The sequence below is a fragment of the Centroberyx affinis genome, unplaced genomic scaffold (assembly GCF_046629955.1).
Source record: "Centroberyx affinis isolate AG114_WGS23_722 - 3 ecotype Tasmania unplaced genomic scaffold, CSIRO-AGI_Caff_v1 ptg001064l_1, whole genome shotgun sequence".
NCBI lineage: Eukaryota > Metazoa > Chordata > Actinopteri > Beryciformes > Berycidae > Centroberyx > Centroberyx affinis.
The window spans coordinates 229,263-250,655 of record NW_027279614.1 but is presented as its reverse complement, the minus strand read 5'-3'; the positions used below and the strand labels follow the sequence as shown (position 1 = coordinate 250,655).

The 21,393-nt window shown below is 39.1% G+C and overlaps 1 protein-coding gene across 1 annotated transcript; it reads left to right on the top strand.

The window, feature by feature from the left end:
• The first annotated feature begins 643 nt into the window (after window positions 1-643).
• saga (S-antigen; retina and pineal gland (arrestin) a) lies at window positions 644-18,422 on the top strand. The gene is made up of 15 exons (XM_071523094.1): window positions 644-725; window positions 3,325-3,385; window positions 3,766-3,810; window positions 4,340-4,539; window positions 5,427-5,486; window positions 5,580-5,647; window positions 6,646-6,781; window positions 7,712-7,796; window positions 9,313-9,385; window positions 10,446-10,583; window positions 12,028-12,105; window positions 12,499-12,513; window positions 13,761-13,813; window positions 14,116-14,125; window positions 17,075-18,422. The coding sequence occupies exons 1-15, from the start codon at window positions 678-680 to the stop codon at window positions 17,196-17,198; spliced, it is 1,194 nt and encodes a 397-aa protein (XP_071379195.1). The 5' UTR covers window positions 644-677; the 3' UTR covers window positions 17,199-18,422.
• The last annotated feature ends 2,971 nt before the right edge of the window (window positions 18,423-21,393 follow it).

Below are 21,393 nucleotides of genomic sequence, written 5' to 3'. Positions count from 1 at the left end.
TACAATAATGGTACATTAATTAAGGGTTAGTTAATTAATAAGCATTAACTAACCCTTAATTAACAGTTAACTAATGTGTCTGGTAATCATTTACTAATGGCCTTCATGTTAACTAAGGTATTAATTTATACATTATTTAATAGTTTATAAAGATGACTATTAAAAAATATATAAATGAATACCTTAGTTAACATGAACACCATTAGTAAATGATTACCAGACACATTAGTTAACTGTTAATTAAAGGTTAGTTAATGCTTTGTACCCTTATTGTAAAGTGTTACCAAAGCCTCTGAAACATTCAGACATTCATGGGACACTAAAACTCTCCACTGAAACCAGACTGATGAAATTCTTTTAGTGTCAGCAGCTCTTTAAGGCAGAGTGACATCACACCTGTTCAATGTCAGAGAAACTCTGGGAGACATTACTGCCTGTAAATGAAGAATTAATTTACAAAAAATATTCTTGAGCAATTAAATTAATAAATAAAATGCAAAGAAAATATAATTTCATGTGAGTTTTTTCAGACTAGAGCTAATCCAGGAAGCGACACTCATTGGTAAATGGTTGAAGTCCATCATCAGAGCCGCTATGTGTTGCAGGTTTTTGGAGATACTGAAGCGTCTCTCTCTTTCTCTCCCAGAGATCTCTGACCTGAAGCCCTCAACGCCAACATGAGTTCAAAAAACATCGTTTTCAAGAAGATCTGCAAGGACAAGTCGGTGAGTGAAACAAGTTCAATTACTGCAAGTTCACACTGTCCAACACCGTGAAAGGATTATGTGCCAACAGCAGGAATTAGACTCGACATTTTCAGTTGAGTTTAGGCAACTAAAACTTAGACTTTGTTTAAGGTTTTGGTCGGTTAGATAGGTTCTGTCAGGAATCACTCACATCAAAGCTTAATCCATTTACTGCGAACAGAGCAGGCGGAGCAGCTGGACTTGGCGGTGTGGCTCTGCTCCAGGAAGTAATACAGAACAACAGCATAGTAATACATACAGTCTGAGAAAACAAGGTACGAGGAAGGACCGAGAAGGGTACAAATGGTTGTCGCTGGGATTGTGCTCTACTAGGGTTTGGATATTGTGCTCTTAGGCACCGTCCATATTTCAATTCAATTCAATTCACTTTATTTGTCCCCGAGGGGCAATTGCAGAGGCAGGTAGAGTAGTCAGTTGCTTTTTAGCCAACATAGCCTCTCGTGTTCTTATCTGTTGTATTTTGTAATGTATTTTGTCAACTGTGTGTCTTGGCTGCTATGATGACTCAATTTCCCTTCTGGGATCAATACAGTTTTCTATCTATCTATCTATCTATCTATCTATCTACCTATCTATCTATCTATCTATCTATCTATCTATCTATCTATCAATTTACAAGAAACAATTATCAATTAACAAGAAAGAAAAAAAAAAGAAAAAAAAATTGATTGATATTTGTACCCCTGTCACCTGTAAAGGAACATTTATGTACCCTAAGTGACAAAATGTACATATTTTGATGCTTTGGTACAAAACTGTACCCTTGAAAAGGTGCAGATGTGTCCCTTTGATTGATTGATGGATTGATTGATGGATTGATGGATTTATCGGTTTGTTAGGAAATTCATCTCATGACATACAGACGTCAGATATATAACACCACCAAAAGAGAAAAAAAGAACCCGCAGTATTTTGGAGTGCCTTAAGTACCTTAAAGGACAGTGCAGCACATGGTAAATAAGATGCAGGGAACATTGCAAATAATCCCCAGTGGATTAATTTGGAAATTAAACCAATTAAAACAGAGCAGAAGCACAGCAGATGGAGGCAAAGCACACATCAGCGTTCAGAGTGAATGTGAGTGTGAAGCCTTTGAAGACCACATCAAATGAAAAATAACTTTTTTGTCAATGTTTCTGGACTTCTAAATGTAGAACAGCAAGTCAAGTCAGAACAAATCAAGAGTCCAGTATCAATTTAATATCTTAAAGAAAACTAAATATCTAGGACTTTTCAATGCAATATGGTTTTAATAGGATAAAAACTTGGTAAGAGCATCATGAGTTTGATTTCTATAATCAGTTTCAACTTCAATAAATTCAATCATTCCATACAAATTCAGAAAACAGAATTTAAATTCAGTCGTCTGCTGGAACAAATCTCATCACTTTCAATCTGAGTCATTTACACAAACACAAGATCTCAAGTCAAGACTTTAGAAACCTTTTCAAGTCATCAGAGTACAAGTCAGAGTCAAGTCCCAAGTCACCAGAACCCAAGTCGAGTCGAGTCTCAAGTCTTCTCTTCATGCATCAAGTCAAGTCTCAAACAATTAATACTGGGACTAGAGTCTGACTCAAGTCCAAGTCATGTGACTCAAGTCCCCAGCTCTGCTTCTTGCTGGTCTTTCTGGAGGAGTTGTGGGTCAAATTCAACCAAACTTCTGACCTGAAAATCCCCCAAAACAGAGCTGCTCTCACCCAGCAGCCCTCTCCTCTAACATCCAATCCAATCCAAACACCCTGGTTTAGTAGCACGAAGGTTAGTTACATCAGATCCTGTGGATTTGTAAATGTCCATTTGGCTTTCAGTGAACTTTTCCATATCATTGCTTTTAATTTTGTAAAGAAATTCACCTGCATGCCTCATGGCTGACTGAGCCGGAGGCAACACGGTAACGACACGTGAGCCACTTGAAGCCACACGTATGACAGCATTATGTCAGATTAGAGATGACAGCATCACTTAAGTGTTTGTGTGTGTGTGTGTGTGTGTGTGTGTGTGTGTGTGTGTGTGTGTGTGTGGTTTATTCAAGATTCAACCCTTAATTAACAGTTAACTAATGTGTCTGGTAATAATTTACTAATGGTGTTCATGTTAACTAAGGTATTCATTTATACATTATTTAATAGTTTATATTATTATGACTATTAAATAATGTATAAATTAATACCTTAGTTAAAGTGAACATCATTAGTAAATGATTACAGACACATTAGTTAACTGTTAATTAATGTACCCTTCTTGTAAAATGTTACCAATGAAATATTATTATTATTATTATTAATATTATGTTATTATATCCTACAGTAGCTGATGTTGCCAGGCTTATTTTTGGAACAATTTTAGGTGACCAACCATGTATTTATGCACAGCATGGAGCCTACTATCACTAACATATTCAAAAACCTACAGCACATAGGTCTGATGATGTATTTCACCCAAATGTATCAGTGTGTGTGTGTGTGTGTGTGTGTGTGTGTGTGTGATATAAGCAGCTGCTCCTATGGGGTTTATTTATTTAAAGTTGTTAAAAGCCGCTTCCCACCTCCTTCAGGTCGGAGTCTACATGGGGAAACGGGACTTTGTGGACCGTGTTGACTCTGTGGAGCCAGTGGGTGAGTTCATGTTCATTTCATTTCTAATCAAACTCACCAACAAACGTCCACCACTAGGAAAGTAATTTAACAATCACACATCTCATGGATCAACAAGCGATCAACAAGCGTCTCGGACGAGTGGTGAAACGCTTTCAACTCTCAATTCTAAGTCTAGTGGATTTTGTTTTTATATTTTGGACAGTACTCAAATGATTTGTATGTTAAAGTAATTTTATTGTTACAACAAGTCGCTTCTATAAACAGACACATTTTACTGTGTACACATCTAACTGTGCTGTGGAGAATTTGGAGATTCTGTGCAATACAGTTTCTATCTGTATTTATCTGCTTTGGTACTTTTGGCACTAGTTTTGACCTGTGCCTTTTTTCACCACTAGATGGCGTCATCCTGGTTGACCCCGAGGCTCTGCAGGGGAGGAAAGGTCAGTATCCAGAGATAATCATCCAGAGACGATCCTCATTTCACACACACAACCCGGCAATATTATCACAGGGAGATTTAATTTCTCCAATTTTTAAATGTTTCAGATGCACGGCACAGCTGCACTCGTGCGCCATGCAATACGAGTGTGTTCATTTTCCCAAGTGTTTGAGCCATCTAGAAAGTTTTCTTAGACAGAAAGAGCTTCTGAAGAACGTGAGAAGCATCTTTACAGTTTCAGATGGACGTTTAACCGCTTCTGTACTGTAGACTGTTGCACAGTTTGGATGAGATGCGTCGTTCTCGCAATGAATCTTGGGGTTTTCCCGCTTGTTCTCGGTCAAGTTGCCATCCGATGCGTCCTCAGTTGGCCAGTAAACCTCAAGATCTTTATCCATCCTCTATGCTTCGGCTTTCTTTTGTTTTGGGATTAAAACGCACAAGAACGCATTTTGAGAAAGACACTCACTGTTTTAGTCTGGAACAAGTCGCGTGCTCTCGATGACGATGACTCTCCTCTGCCCCCCCAGCCTTCGTCACCCTGTCCTGCGTCTTTCGCTACGGCAGAGACGATATGGATGTGATAGGAATCGCCTTCCGGAGGGAGATCTTCCTGTCCACCCGCCAGGTCTACCCCCCTCTGCAGGACCGGGAGCAGGGGATACACACCAAGATCCAGTCCAGGCTGCTGCGCAAGCTGGGCAACAACGCCTACCCGTTCTTCTTTGAGGTAAGAAGCAGCCAGCAGGCGTGCACACCTCATCATAGCCTCATATACTGCATGAGCATCACAGTACTTAACCAGTAAGACACTTGTCACAGTGCTTGAACAGCTGAGAGGCACTGATTTAGGAGAGTGAAACCCTCTTCGCTGTTCTCAGATCAGCACTGCCTCCACTGGTTTACTGCTTAATAAAATAACAAACGTTCAATATGTTCACTAAATAAAAAACTAATAAAAAAAACATGTATTGTAAAGTGGTACCACTAAATCTTTGATTGTAATCTGTAGTAATTATATGATAATTAAATGTTTATCTTCCACCAAGCAATATAATTCATGAACAGCAGCTAAACAAAGAGGTTGCTAATCAACACATGTAGAGGTATGAGTGGTGGTTTTCACACTGTGATGCGGTCACAGGTGTGTTATTGTGATATATCATTCATATTTAAATGAACTCTTATGTGGTCTCAGGTGTGTGCTTATCGGGTATTTTTACCACAACTTTGACAAGAGGACCAGAGCTATCTGTTTTCTAAATAAAAAAATATATGTATATATACAGTATATGTGTGCAAAAGCACACTTACACACACTCATCAGACCTGGGTCAAATTGTTTTTGCAAATAATTCTTAATGTTTGTTTCAAACTACTTGGAGTTACCAGATGGGTGGAGCTTATTGCATGAAGACAGTTCAGATAGGCTCAGTTATGTTGTCAATCACTAAACTGGGTTTGAAATACCTTCCTGTGATTGGCTGAACTTTCTAGTCCTTACCTGATTTGTGTCAAGGTGCAGAAAATACCCCCACCAGGAATTTGCAAACACTATGAGATCCTTGATGAACTTCAGCAGTGTGTTTTCAGCCTGCAGTGTTTCTGTCTTTTCAGTTTCCTGACAACCTGCCTTGCTCAGTGGCTCTCCAGCCGGCGCCCTCCGACGTCGGCAAGGTAAGATACTGACCGAGGAATCAAACTAGCAACTTTGATCGACGAGGTAAACGCATCACAGGATGTAATGACGAGTCTGCTCTTCTTCTCTAGCAATGTACGGTGGAGTTTGAGATCAAAGCTTTCAGCGCTGAGAGCCAGGATTCAAAAGTTAAAAAACGGTGAGTTGCTTCAAGTCTAACCTGGGAGCACGGTGTGTTTATTATTCTCCTACTACTACTACTACTACTACTACTACTACTACTACTATTACTATTACTGCAAACTAGAACGCAAAAAATATCTGTCTTAACAAGTCATTTAATTACATTCTTATAGTATGGAGCCTTGAAATCTTATTTTCTTAAAACAAGTGAAAATTCAGCCAGTGGGTAGATAATTCCACTTGTTTCCAATGCAATCCAATTCAAAATTTTTCTTGAATTGATTTATACTAAAGGAGTGACCTGCTTCATTCTGCCTTGTTGCGAGATATTGTCACTTGTTTCTACAAAAATTGCTGTGAAATTGCACTGGAAACAAGTAAAATTATCTCTGAATTGTATTTGTTTTCAGAAAAATAAGACTGACGAAATGAGACTAAGACAAAATGACTTGTTAAGATGAACATTTTTGCAATGCAGTACTACTACTACTTATAATAATAATGTAGAAAAATACTATAAATTTAAATGGTAACACTTTACAATAAGGGTCACTAAGTTAAGGGTTAGTTAATGCTTAATAAGCATTAAGTAACCCTTAATTAACAGTTAACTAATGTGTCTGGTAATCATTTACTAATGGTGTTCATGTTAACATAGGTATTAATTTATACATTATTTAATAGTCATCTTTATAAACTATTAAATAATGTATAAATTAATACCTTAGTTAACAAGAACACCATTAGTAAATTACACATTAGTTAACTGTTAATTACTTATTAAGCATTAACTAACCTTTAACTTAGTGACCCTTATTGTAAAGTGTTACCATTTAAATAACACTAATATGAGACAAAGATGATAATTGTTGCAGTATAATAATAACAATGTAGAAAAATACTATAAATTTAAACAATACAATTTCATAGCACTTAAACAGTACTAAGCATAAGAAAATATTAAAGTTATTATTTACTTGTGTCTTATTTTGTTGTGACCGGTCTGTCCAACAGGAGCACAGTGGCGCTGATGATCAGGAAGGTGCAGTACGCTCCGGAGGCGCAGGGAGCGGCGCCCTCTGTGGAAACCACCAGGGACTTCGTCATGTCGGACAAACCGCTGCACGTCGCCGTCAGTCTGGATAAGGAGGTGGGCCGCTTCCACTGACTGATCGACTTCACTGGGTGTAAAGTACAGACAGTACTACATCCCAGAGGATAGTGGGGTGTAAAAGCCAAAGTAAACACGTTTCCTAGATGGAGAACATAAAAGAGGCAGAGAAGCAGTACACAGAACATACAAGATTACAGTAATAATACAGTACAAATACAACAGTTATTCTCAACCTTTTTCATATCATGGACCCCTACTTTAGTCCACATTAGGGCCACAGACCCCCATTTGATGAGATTTTGTCTCTCTGACCCAAATCTGAGAATATTTTTATTGTTAGATATGATTTTGTCCAGAATACCATGACTGTCTGTATTGTAGGTAGAGAGATAACAGAGAAACTATGATCAGAACAGTCATTCTTCTACATTCTTAAACTGTGTTAACTTCTTGTAAATGGAATAATGGTGAAGTTTAACAATTCATCAATTTGCTGGGGACCCCCTGGAACCCCCTCAAGGACCCCTGGTGCTCCCCGGACCCCACGTTGAGAACCCCTGCAGTACAATTTACACACCACACGTAAACTACAAAGTGTGGGTGTGTATGGGTGTCTGTGGGAGTGTGCGGAAAAGTGTGAGAGTGTGTGTGTGTGTGTATGGTGTGTGGCAGTGGCAGTACCTATTCCTACCCATTAAGATACACCACCAGGGCAGTAATACTGTCTCCTAATACTATGGACGGATAACCAGTTAGGAACTTGAAGCACAAATAATCATGAGAAGTGACGTCTTCTAAATCACTTTTAAAACGCACTTTTACAAATTTGAATATAAGTTGGTTTTACTTGTTTTATCCGCTTTACCACTGTTTTTAGTTCATTCATTGTTTTCTTGTCTGTAAAGCACTTTGTAACTTTTAGAAACGTGGTTATGAACCTTCTCTGACCTCACTGCCTTCTTTCAGATGTACTACCACGGCGAGCCCATCAAGGTTCACCTCAACGTCACAAACAGCTCCAACAAAAACATCAGGAACATCATCATCTCCGGTAAAGATACAGTTCGGCACTACTTTTATTTTTATTGGTAGTAGTAGTAGTAACAGTAGTAGTCGTAGGCCCGCAGTAGTAGGCTAGTAGTAGTAAATGTAGTAGTAGTAAATGTAGCAGTAGTAACAGCAGTAGTACTAGTAGTAGTAGTAGCAATAGTTGTAGAAGTTGTAGTAGTAGTAATAGTAGCAGCAGTAGTACTAGTAGTAACAGTAGTAAAAATAGTAGTAGCAGTAGTAGTAGTAGTAGTAGTAGTAACAGTAGTAGTAGTCGCAGTAGTAGGCTAGTAGTAGTAAATGTAGCAGTAGTAGCAGTAGTAGTACTAGTAGTAGTAGTGTAGTAGTAGTAGCAATAGTTGTAGTAGTAGTAGTAGTAGTAACAGTAGCAGCAGTAGCACTAGTAGTAACAGTAGTAATAATAGTAGTAGCAGTAGTAGTAGTAGTAGTAGTAGTAGTAGTAGTAGTAACAGTATTAGTAGTCGCAGTAGTAGGCTAGTAGTAGGTAGCAGTAGTTGCAGTAGTGGCAGTAGGCCTAGTGGGAGTTGTAGTAATAGTTGTAGGAGTAACAGTAGTAGTAGTAGTAGTAGTAGTAGAGAGACCTACTTTAGAAAATACAGTAGGTGTGTTGGAGTCATGATTTCAAAATGTTGCTGCAGTTCATTTGTATTTACTTGCATCTGAATGCAACCGAAGTAAAACTTTCCTGGTGCCGACAGTGTTCACCCCCAAAGAACCCAGAACCCAGAACTATCAGCTGTAACATTTTCATGGTGCAGCGTTAGCTTGTAGGTTTACTAGCAAGCTAAGTGAAGTCTTGTTTTGTTCCATCGTCAAAGAAGCAGAGCAAATGAGCGAGTGTCACCAACATGTTAGCTTAAATTCCCCGCTACATATTTGGAGTGTGGGGTGACGTCGACTTCGGCACTTCGGCTCCCTGTATAAAACAGATATACTGCATTTTGAATAATAACTAATGAAAACACGCAAAATTTCATTTGCAGTATTTCGTTAAATTAACGGTAACACTTTACAATAAGGGTCACTAAATTAATTAACAGTTAACTAATGTGTCTGGTAATAATTTACTAATGGTATTCATGTTAACTAAGGTATTAATTTATACATTATTTAATAGTCATCTTTATAAACTATTAAATAATGTATAAATTAATACCTTGGTTAACATGAACACCATTAGTAAATTACACATTAGTTAACTGTTAATTAAAGGTTAGTTAATGCTTATTATGCATTAACTAATCCTTAACTTAGTGACCCTTATTGTAAAGTGTTACCAAATTAACATCTCAGAAACACAAAACTCTAAGTTCGAGTCACCGTTGTTCACCGCTATTTTGAAATTTGACATTTGGTCTTGGCACGCTCGAGGCACCAGAGCTTTTGTTATCATGTGAATTGCAGTTTACATTTTGAATCCAGCGAGCTGAATGTCCTTGGCCTGGTGCCTGGTGTCAGGTTTCATCCTCACTGAGTCTCATGTCTTGGTCTCTCCTCAGTGGACCAGATCGCCAATGTGGTGTTATACTCCAACGACAGCTACGTCAAATGCGTGGCCCTCGAGGAATCTGGGTAATGGTGAACACACACTGAAACATGTTTTAGACTAATTACACATGATGAGTTTGGAGCGAGCGAAGGTTTAGGTACATCTCTTGTCAACCTGCTAATCTTTCCAAAATTCAATCCAGTGGTAGAAGAGCAGCTCTAATGGAAACTGAACAGATAGAGAGCTGATTGGTCAGGTGGTGTTGAGATAATCAGATAAAATGATTAAAAGTGTGCAGAATGTGAACAGGCAGATCTCATGTCACGTTCAGGTCCAGTCAGGAAAATGTGAAACAAGTTGGTAATGTGGTATGGAAGAGATTATTAACTCTAAATCTGACATGTAGAACTGGAATATATTGACAATTGCATAGTGTTGAAGGAGGTATGCACTCTACTAAGGGACATCTAGTTGTATTTTTATTCATACTGTATTTATATTTATTTCACCCTGCACATGTTAGATTTTTGGTGTATTTTCATATTGTACATATTTATCATTGGGTTTTTCTTCATCTCAATACGTTCTGCTGCTATTATGCTCTTAATGCTGTAATCCATACAGTATGGATACTGATCCACACTTTGTTCATGCTTTCATTCATAAGCTCTAGTGTTGAAGTTGTCAGTTGCACATTTTTATATAATCCTCATTTGCTATATTCTTATTTCAAAACAACTTTATTAATCCCACTAGGGGCAATTAGTTATATGCAGCTTGTTGTACACAGAAAAACACAGTAACATCCAACACATACAAACAAACACACCAAGGAGCTAAAATGTGGAATAAAATCTATAAATAATGTTGATAAATAAACTTGGTAAATACAATAAAAGATCAGATAAAAAAAAAAACCCACGGAGCATTTAAAAGTAACGATAAACGATTTTGAATGGCGGTTAGTTTCACAAGCAGGTAAAGAAGAAGAAAATTCACTTGCAAGAACATGTCCAGAAGAAGCCAAAATACTTGCTACTTTCCGCAGGATTTTTGTATTCTGTTTCGTGAAAGTCATTAAAAGTTTGATGTCATCTTCAGGTAGTTTGCTGTGTTGTGATGTAAAGTCTGTTCACTTCTCAGGGATTCGGTGTCTGCCGGAGCGACCTTGCACAAAGTCTACACGCTCCTCCCTCTGTTGGCCAACAACAGGGAGAGGCGGGGCATAGTGCTGGACGGCAAGCTGAAGCACGAAGACACCAATCTGGCGTCATCAAGCATGTGAGTAGCCAATCAGAGAAGAGACCAGCTTGTAAAAAAAGCAATAGGTAAGAATGCATTAAAATGACAATCTGCGAGATCCCTGTTCTTCCCTCAGATCACCTGTCAATCAAACAGTGTGGGCGGAGCTTGGGGTTTTCTGTTGATGCAGTTTGAGTTTCTCTTTTCTTTGTCTGTTCAGCCACGGTGGCTATGGCTGCTCATGCTAACTACCCAGTTCTTCTTCTTCTGTTGATTCCAAACAAACGGGAAACATAAAACTCATCAGGGAAAGGCTTTTGTGAACTGGATATAGGTTGGATCAATGTTGGGTTATGACACTGAAAATATTGCAGAAGCCATCCATCCATCCGTCAACTAATTCATCCATTCATTGCACACTAATACACTTTTCAGCCACGGGAATTTACAGTATGTTCTCCAGTGCTAATCATCTCTATTGAGCATCCAATTTTATTCAGTATGAACCTTCATGGTGAACCGGACCGAAGCACAGCTGGACTCTCACTCACCTTCCCTGTAGGGCGATGAACCAAACTTTACGTCCGTCTGTTCATAAATACATTTGTCTAGTGGCCAACTCTGCATAAATGGTTCAAAAAGAGTCAAACTTCACAGTAGCAGAGCGAGTGCAGAATCAGCTGCGTCAAGCTAGAATAGAATAGAATAGAATAGAATAGAATAGAATAGAAAGCCTTTATTATCATTGTACAGAATACAATGAAATTAGGAGCGCTACTCCTGATCAGTGCAATTAAAAGACACAGGGAAACAAAACAGAAAGAAAACAAAACAACCTCAGCAAACAAACATCCACAGCCAACAACACAGGTTCTAAAATAATAAGTAAAATAATAACTAGAATAAGTGTACTTATTGCTCTAGAATAAATGTAATTATTGCACTAGTATAAAAGTAATTATTGCACTAGAATAAATGTAATTATTGCACTATATCCAGTAGGTTGCCCTAGAAAGGCAGTCATCATAGACAGAGAAGGACAGAATAAGACAGGAAGTAAGGTGGGTTTACCTTCAAAATAAAAGTATACTTTTTATATTTATGATGCTAATGGTGAATGTAGTTTCTGCACCGGGGTCAGAAAACATTAACAAATTATCATTTCATTTATCATCATCGAGGTAAATGTGACAGTATGTAGTGATATGAATCTCATGAATCGCCCAGCCCTACTTCCCTCTAGCTGCTAACATACATGAACCTGTTGAATACTGAATGATGAATGTACAAGTACATATAAGTGTACAGTCTACAGTATATGTTCTGTTCTGTTAGTCTGTTAGAGGTTTGTTGTCCTGTACCATGTGTTAGTATGTACAGTGCTACTATGGCAGTTATCACAGTGTCTCTACACAAGGCAAACTCCTGTACATTTATTGGATTTGGTGATTTGATTATGATTTTTTTTTTTTTTCTCTGTCAGTATCAAGGAAGGCGTACTGAAGGAGGTTCTGGGAATCATGGTTTCATACAGAATCATGGTGAAGCTCATCGTTGGAGGGTCAGTCCTCTGTGTGTGTGTGTGTGTGTGTGTGTTTGTGTGTGTGTGTTTATATGTATGTGTGTGTGTGTGTGACTGTGTGTGTAAAAGTGTCTCAGCAAACATTTTGATGATACAGCAGCCTACGCCAACGTTGAAAACCAAAGACGCCATCCGCAGTCGTCCACAGCTGCCAGCGGCATTGTTTTGTGAAATTGGGACCTAAATATCTTTCTGATATCAGCTCAGTTTGAAACAGTTTTCAAAGCTGTTTTAATATGATTTTTTACTTTTACCTCCTCCTGCACGTTGCGTAACTGTCAAATGCTTGCTGGAGTGTTAATGTGTGCATGTTTTACAGTTTGTTTTTTTCTCTCTGTTCCTCTCTAACCCTTGTCTCTGTCATGTTCACAGGATGATGGGGTCGAGGTAGGTGGATTCCTACTTGTTTTCAACAGTTCTAGTTATTAAATAGTTATTGCTCAGTTTTGAATGAATATATAGAGTGTCACTCCAAAGTTAGATATCCGCCATTTGGAAAAAAGTGACACCTCCTCTTACAAAATGACAGACTGTAGTTTTAGTTGTACAAACCTTTCTCGAAGGCAGAGCTGTACTGAAGGCAGAAATAATCTGATTGGTTGACTTAAACCTCAGTGGGCGGAGCCAAAGAACCACCGTTTTTCTGGCTAAGTAACGTTAGACTGAAGCTCAGTGAAAAAGACAAGAGGTAAGAGAGGAGGAAGCTAATATTATGAAGCCCAGCGCTCTGCTAACTGAACTGGCAATTCTTAGTATTTCTAGTGATTTTGGTACTTGGAGGTGTGAAGTAATCACAGTAAAAAACAGAATCATGTTACTATGCCGTTTCCCCACAGTCACCAACTATAAAACACGTCCCCTTGTACAAGCCAGTCAGATTTTGCTCCAGTGTCTATGTAGACAGACATAAGAAGCATAAGCATAAGAAGCTGCTTGTGTAAAACAACCTATTTCCTTGTATGTGGGAAACAAACACTGGGAAGTGAATAGCTAAAGCTGTAACTAAACGATTTTTACTGAAAAAAACTTAACAGATGTATTTTATAGACACCAGGCAATTATATAAAACTGCTGGAAAAGCAAAAGATACCCCTCCTGGCCATACTAAGTTAGCTAGTTAGCTAGCTGACCTTCTAGTTCAAACTCACCATACTAGCCTATAGCTATCTATGTAAGCTAGTTTTTTTTATATACTGTATATAAAAAAAAACTAGCTTACATAGATAGCTATAGGCTAGTATGGTGAGTATATATATAATATATATACAGTATAGTTCCTTCTTTGCCAATCAAGTTTGCGCTCAGAAAAATTGTGGTTCTTTGGCTCCGCCCACTGAGGGTTAAATCATCCAATCACATTATTTCTGCCTCCAGAGCATCTTCTGCCTTTGAGAAAAGCTTGAAGAACTAAAACTAAAATCTGCCACAAAATGACTGCAGACAATGAAAGCTAATTTTTGATCGTATGTATTCAGCTACCCAAGTCAGCTACCCAACAAATGGATCCTCTATATTTCAAAAAGATATTGAATTTTAAGTGTGAGGTTGTCTTTTTTTTTTCAAATGGATATATAACGTATTGGGACTGGTTCAGTGTGTCACGTTCATTTTGTCTGTATTGGTTTGTGTTGCAGTGAGGTTGGGGTGGAGGTTCCCTTCAGACTGATGCATCCTAAACCTGACACAGGTATGGGAACATGTGTGTGTGTGTGTGTGTGTGTGTGTGTGTGTGTGTTTTACTCAGAGTTATGAAGTCGGAGTGGCTGACGGAGCAATGAAGGAAACACAGTACAAACATGGATAATTTAATGTTGAATTCATACTTGTAGAGCGTCAGAATGTCCCATTATTATGCATCAAAATAACTGATATCCATGTGTATGAAAGTGGTTTTACATGATTTGTTATGCATGTCAAAGTTTTATACTGAAACTGAGTGCTTACAGTCTAATTCAACCCTCCTTGTTTTCTCTCTATCGCCGCCTACAGTGAGAGAGAGGTAAGACAGAATAATTGCCTTCTCTTCCAAACTGCACATCTGCATTTTTTCATCTTTAGTGAGATGAGATAAGATGAGATATGAGTTGAGATAACATAAGATAACAAGATGAATTGAGATAAGATAATGATTTGAGATATGATGAGATAAGAAGAGATCAGTTGAGGTAAGATAAGTTGACATGAGATAAGATGAGATATGAGTTGAGTTGAGATAACATAACATGACAAGACGAGATTGGATAAGATGATGATTTGAGATGAGATAAAATGAGATGAGATATGAGCTGAGATAACATAAGATGAGTTGAGATAACATAAAATGACAAGATGAGATGAGATAAGATGATGATTAGAGATAAGATGACTTGTAATAAGATGATTTGAGATAAGATGAAGATTTGTGATAAGAGTAGATAAGATGATGATTTGAGATAAGATGACATGAGATAATATGAAGATTTGAGATAAGATTATTTGAGATAAGATGGTTTGAGATGAGATCAGATGAGATCAGATGATTTGAGATCAAATGATTTGAAATAAGATGAGATGAGATAAGATGATTATTTGAGATAAGATAATGATTTGAGATATGATGAGATAAGAACAGATGAGATAAGAAGAGATCAGTTGAGGTAAGATAAGTTGACATGAGATAAGATGAGATATGAGTTGAGTTGAGTTGAGATAACATAACATGACAAGACGAGATTAGATAAGATGATGATTTGAGAGGAGATAAAATGAGATGAGATATGAGCTGAGATAACATAAGATGAGTTGAGATAACATAAAATGACAAGATGAGATGAGATAAGATGATGATTAGAGATAAGATGACTTGTAATAAGATGATTTGAGATAAGATGAAGATTTGTGATAAGAGTAGATAAGATGATGATTTGAGATAAGGTGAAGATTTGTGATAAGAGTAGATAAGATGATGATTTGAGATAAGATGACATGAGATAATATGAAGATTTGAGATAAGATTATTTGAGATAAGATGGTTTGAGATGAGATCAGATGAGATCAGATGATTTGAGATCAAATGATTTGAAATAAGATGAGATGAGATAAGATGATTATTTGAGATAAGATAATGATTTGAGATATGATGAGATAAGAACAGATGAGATAAGAAGAGATCAGTTGAGGTAAGATAAGTTGACATGAGATAAAATGAGATATGAGTTGAGTTGAGTTGAGATAACATAACATGACAAGACGAGATTAGATAAGATGATGATTTGAGAGGAGATAAAATGAGATGAGATATGAGCTGAGATAACATAAGATGAGTTGAGATAACATAAAATGACAAGATGAGATGAGATAAGATGATGATTAGAGATAAGATGACTTGTAATAAGATGATTTGAGATAAGATGAAGATTTGTGATAAGAGTAGATAAGATGATGATTTGAGATAAGATGACATGAGATAATATGAAGATTTGAGATAAGATTATTTGAGATAAGATGGTTTGAGATGAGATCAGATGATTTGAGATCAAATGATTTGAAATAAGATGAGATGAGATAAGATGATTATTTGAGATAAGATGATGATTTGAAATATGATGAGATGAGTTGAGATAAGATGATGATTTGAAATACGATGAGATGAGTTGAGATAAGATGATGATTAGAGATTAGTTTAGATAAAATGAGATGAGATAAGATTGAAATTAGACAGCAGCAGTTGCAGCAGCATAATAGTAGTAGGATTCAGCCGGTGGAAAATAGAATATGAAAATAAGAACAGAACATAAACAATTGAGGATATGCAAGTTTCAGCAAAACCCAATCCATGTTTGAGATGTCGTGTGTGACGGACGGACGGACGAATTAACAAACAAACAAACAAACAAACAAACAAACAAACAAACAAAGACTGACCCGTAGATTTCATTGAGGAGGAAAATGAGAAACTGTAGGCCGAAACAAGCCGGACACTTTGCCTGAGGAGTCACTGTTTGTTCGGTTCATTCAGGGACGAGATCGTATTCCAGGATCCTCTTATCGCCTTTCCTTTCTCTGTGTTCACATCCACCAGTCCTCATCTGTGGGTCAGCTTTCTTTCTTTCTTTCTTTCCTCTCTCTTTCTTTACCTTCTTTCGCTCTCAGTTCTTTCTGTTTTGCGTTTGTGTTTCTTGTTGTATCTCTGTAATTATTTTTGTCTTTCCACTCCATTACTACCTCCGCCAAGGAGGTTATGTTATCGGTGCCGTTTGTTTGTTTGTCTGTTATCAGGATTACGGAAAAACTACTGGCCCGATTTTCATGAAACTTGGTGGAAGGGTGCAGCATGGGCCAAGGAAGAACCCATTAAATTTTGGAGCGGATCCGACTCACGAACAAGCAATAATAGCACGAACCTTGGCGGAGGTCTGCGCTCTCCGGGTGCCCTTCTAGTTCTGACATTGCCTCCATGTTAGCCGTTTTCTGTGTCACTAGTGACTGATGTTTCTGGCTGCTCTGACGTTATTTTCAGTCACACTGATGCTGGGCGTATTTATTACCTTTACCAAAAATGTTGGTCTTTTTTGACAAAAATATATTGGTTAAGGAATGATTTCAACAAATATTATTATGCCGAAACACCAATGAAAAACATTGCACGAATGGTTCAAACTTTGATCACCTTTGAAAAGAGCAACACCAGACCCTGAATCGCTCGACCCAATCTGAAGAGTGGGCGGGTCGCGCTTCAGGAGTCTGGAACCAGGCTATGACAGCTTACCTGCTGATACCCAAATTCCCTCGATGTGGTAATCCCCACCCACCTGGTACCCCAAGCGGATTAAAACAAACGCAAACAATTCTTTGCCAGTATGATTTGACCCAGGTTTACTGCCTTGTCTTTTGATGCCTGGGTGCGATCTTCTTCATTCCCTCCACCTTTCCTTATTCCAACACCATGTATTCCTCTGTCTGTCTGTAGCGAGCTGGAGGAGGAGATGGTGTTCGAGGAGTTTAAGCGCTCCTACCTGAAGGGGATGAAGGGCGAAGAGGAAGAGGACGGCAACGTGTCAGGGGGCGACGACATGGCGCCCAAAGAGAAGTAGAGGCGAGGAAAACGCCGGCTGAGGCGACGACGGTTAGAAAAGTTCGAGTCGCCTTGGAGTTCGTAGTAGAGGAGTTTTTGGAGTGTGAAAACTGAGAGGCAATAAAATGGGTCCATTTAACATGATTATCCATATAACTTAATTCGTAAGAATAATTTTTAGTGCATGATGGATAATTATAATTTTTAGTGACACAATTAACTGTCGACTCTCTGCATGTTCAGACTTTCACCAACTTGAGAAACTGTTCACTGCCTGTCTGTTAATTTTCTACGACCAGGGAAATTCAGTTCTGACTGATTGTGGGCGGTGCGAGAGATTGTATCTATGTAGGTCTGTAGCTAAAAAAATAACTATATCTTTACACAAATCGTGTGTGTATGAAACAGAAAAAAACGAATAAAACTTCTTCAGATCTTCCCATCGACTCCAACAATGGATCAACTGTTCTCCAAACTTTGTTTCTGAGACGTTTGTTTCTCGTCTTTCAAATCAAAGTTGTAGTGAACTGAAGCTTTGAACGGCTGGAATCAGCTTCTCCACACTATGGTTCATGAAACTAAATCACATCAGTAGGGAAAGAAGGAAATCTGATTGGCTGTTGACAGTGAAAAGTTAATCCGTGGAGACAAGCCTGTTGGTCATCGACACATCAGCTGAGTTTCCCTGGTCGCTCTGGAGGAAATGAACGGTCTGAAACTGACTTGTTGATTGTGTTGGTAACACTTTACAATAAGGGTACATTAATTAAGGGTTAGTTAATGCTTATTAACTAACCCTTAATTAACAGTTAACTAATGTGTCTGGTAATCATTTACTAATGGTGTTCATGTTAACTAAGGCATTCATTTATACATCTTTATTAACTATTAAATAATGTATAAATTAATACCTTAGTTAACATGAACACCATTAGTAAATTACACATTATTTAACTGTTAATTAAGGGTTAGTTAATGATTATTAAGCATTAACTAACCCTTAACTCAGTGACCCTTATTGTAAAGTGTTACCATTGTGTTTCTCTCGGTGTGAACGCACAGTAAGAGTGGTGCCGGTGCGTTAAGACCATTGTTACTTGTGTTTTATTGTAGAAATCATTTTCTAGGACACTAGACAGTGATGTTTGGCATTGTACCTGCATTCAAAGGAGATGTATTAGTAAATGTGATTCTCTGTGTGACTGTACAGTTACATTTGACTCCGTATGACAATAAAAGCAGAGCCGTCCCTTTTTGGTGTGATATGTGCTATATAGTAGGGCTGGGCAATATATCGATATTATATGGATATTGTGATATGGGACTAGATATCGTCTTAGATTTTGGATATCGTGATATGGCATAAGTGTCTTTATATCCACATTACTGATGATTATTTATCAAAAATCTCATTGTGTAAATATTATGTGAAAGCACCAATAGTCATCCCTACAATATTGCCGCAATATCGATATCGAGGTATTTGGTCAAAAATATTGTGATATTTTTTATTATTTTTGTCCATATGGCCCAAATATGCAGGAAATGAGATATGCAGGAAAAAAAATGAAGTGCAAGGACCAATCGAACACCAAGCCCCAGGAGAAGTTTAATTTTAATTTCAGAGAAAATCCACAATGTACAGATCACAGTGAGGCATCAGCAGAGATGTGATACACAACGAGCTACAGACCACTGACACCACTGACATCATCACATCTGATCCCCGTTCAGCCGCGTTTCCTTGGACTGCACACGCCGCTCCATGCGACACAGCGTCATGAGTCTCACTATGCAGTTTCAGCCCAGGCTTCAGTCAAAGATGCGTTCCAGCTGTGCCGATAATTCCCATAAATCACAGCTAGTCGTGTTTTATTGGTTGTTACGCCAATTTAGGTGGAAACCCGTGGAGCTAATTAGCCATTTTTGTCGTTTTTATCTGTTTTTTATTCAAACGTGTTTAAATACTATGAAGAGAACCTTTCAGTAACCATGATGTAAAAGCCACACGGCCCTTAAGTACATATTTTACTCAGGTTATGGGTGGTACTTACTGCCGGCGGTACTCAGCTGTACTTTGTACCTCGACGCGTCACCGTATTACCCATAATTCCAGTAAATAATGTTTTTAATCGCTATATTCAAGCCCGGGACGCTGCGTCTACAGAAAGCCTCGTCACCTCGCATCCTTCCTCGCGTCCTCTCCTTGTCTCCTCGCAAGCAGTAAACCTCTGAGCATCACAACCAAATCAAACCTCTGTCTGTCTCATGGGGAGAGTGGATAGCTGAGTCTCACAACGCCGATTCACACATTTACATTTTCTGTCAGCGATCAATAATAAACCTCTTGTTACAATCTCACTAAAATCAGCAACTAAAACAGCATCGTAATTTTCGAAGGCAGATCTGTTATTTGCAGGTACAGAAGATAAACTACCTAAGACATTGGACAGAATTACATAAGAGACATTTTGGGTAGAAATGAATTTTTTATTTATATAGATGGAATCTGTCTTTTCACTGTCTTGTCAAAGTTGAATTAAGCAACAAAACATAAACATTTGATTTCCATGGCTGCATTTTTAAAAGAAAATCTGATATTTAACTCCTAACGCCCAAATCTGATCTCCTCATGTCCATCTACACCAGGAACAACGTGGAATAAATGTTTCCCTGTTCATCACTAAGAGTTAAAAATCTGATTTATTTTTCTGAGTTTTTCTGCGCACACACAGCCGATGCGAAGGATGTAGGTGCTGAATCTGAAATCTGCTGTAAAGTTTGTCAAAAACTATTTCAGACGTATATTTTCTGGCTGGGACTGAAATGAAACTGATGCTTTGGCTGCTTTGGTTACAGTTTGATGTCATTTTCTCTCCTGCGTTAAGTTTCTACGTCATCAAGATTTGAGGAGGTAAAGAGATAAATACTCTAACTATAAGCTATCTGAGGGATAACTAAAAGACGAGGAAGGATAAATCTACTCTGGTGATCCAAAGTGCTTCAATAATATTACATTTACCATTAGAGCAGGTCTCAACTTCTAGATTGTATTGATAAATTCTTTGGCCAGTTTGCCTATGGAGCCAGTTACCAAAATAGTGCTTGATCAAATGCAGGTGTCAAGCTGGCACACGTAAGCCTGCATGCATTTTTTTCTTATTTCAGTTTGTATGTGTTGAATAGTAAGAGTGAATTTATTTCCACATATTTAAAATTTCCAGTTATAAATACACAATATGTTTTTTGATTGTGTTTGGCTGCTTAGCCTACACCTGTCCAGCTGACTGCCTGCCTGCCTGCCTGCCCCCTAAGGACTATGGGGTGGTGCTGGGACTCGGGGTGGTGCCGGGACTCCATTCATAGGGTCTGGTCGAATCCATCGTAGGGGCACTACCTTCTTGGCTTCGGCCTGTTATGGGTATTTCACAGGTATCAGGGTGCAGCAGATACCCGGAGAAAGTGCTACTGCTCTCAGTTTCGGCGATCATGCCGTTGGTCTCCGTGTCCTTCACCTGCAGCCAAACCATGTCTCCTGTTCTGAGGTGGAGGACGACCTGGTGGCTGGCGGTGGCCCCGTTGGTCGCCTCCGTTGTTTTGATCACCGGCATGAAGTTGAGGAACAGGCCCACCTTCAGCACCTTGCCGGACACGGACGCGTGGTAGCTGAAGACGTAGGTGCCGTTGACGGGGGCGCGGTATTGTCCGCTATTGGGGTTGAAGTGCATCTGCTGGTTGGCGAGGACGCGTGAGAAGGGGATGGGCATGTCGGGCAGGGGGAACGACGCAGTGAGAGTGGCGGAGAAGGCCGACTGCACGGCCGGGGCGCAGGGTCCGCGCATCCCCATCAACCCCATATCCCCCTGGTTGCCCTGATCCCCCACAGGGCCCTGAATGCCCTGGGGACCGACGGCACCTTTGTCTCCTTTGACCCCTATGGGTCCTGGCTCCCCTTTGACGCCCGACTCCCCGTCGGTGCAGTCACACAGTCCCGTATCGCCCTTGTCCCCCTTGGGGCCGTCTTCCCCGTGGTTCCCAGCCATGCCCAGGTCGCCCTTATCGCCCTTAACGCCATTGCCCCCCACCTGTCCGTTCACCCCCTTCAAGCCCTTGGCTCCCATTTCTCCTTTTTCGCCTTGCTCCCCCCGCTCGCCCTTGGAGCTTTCACAGGTCTCAGGGCATGTCCCGGTCTCTCCCTGGGGGCCCAGGTCACC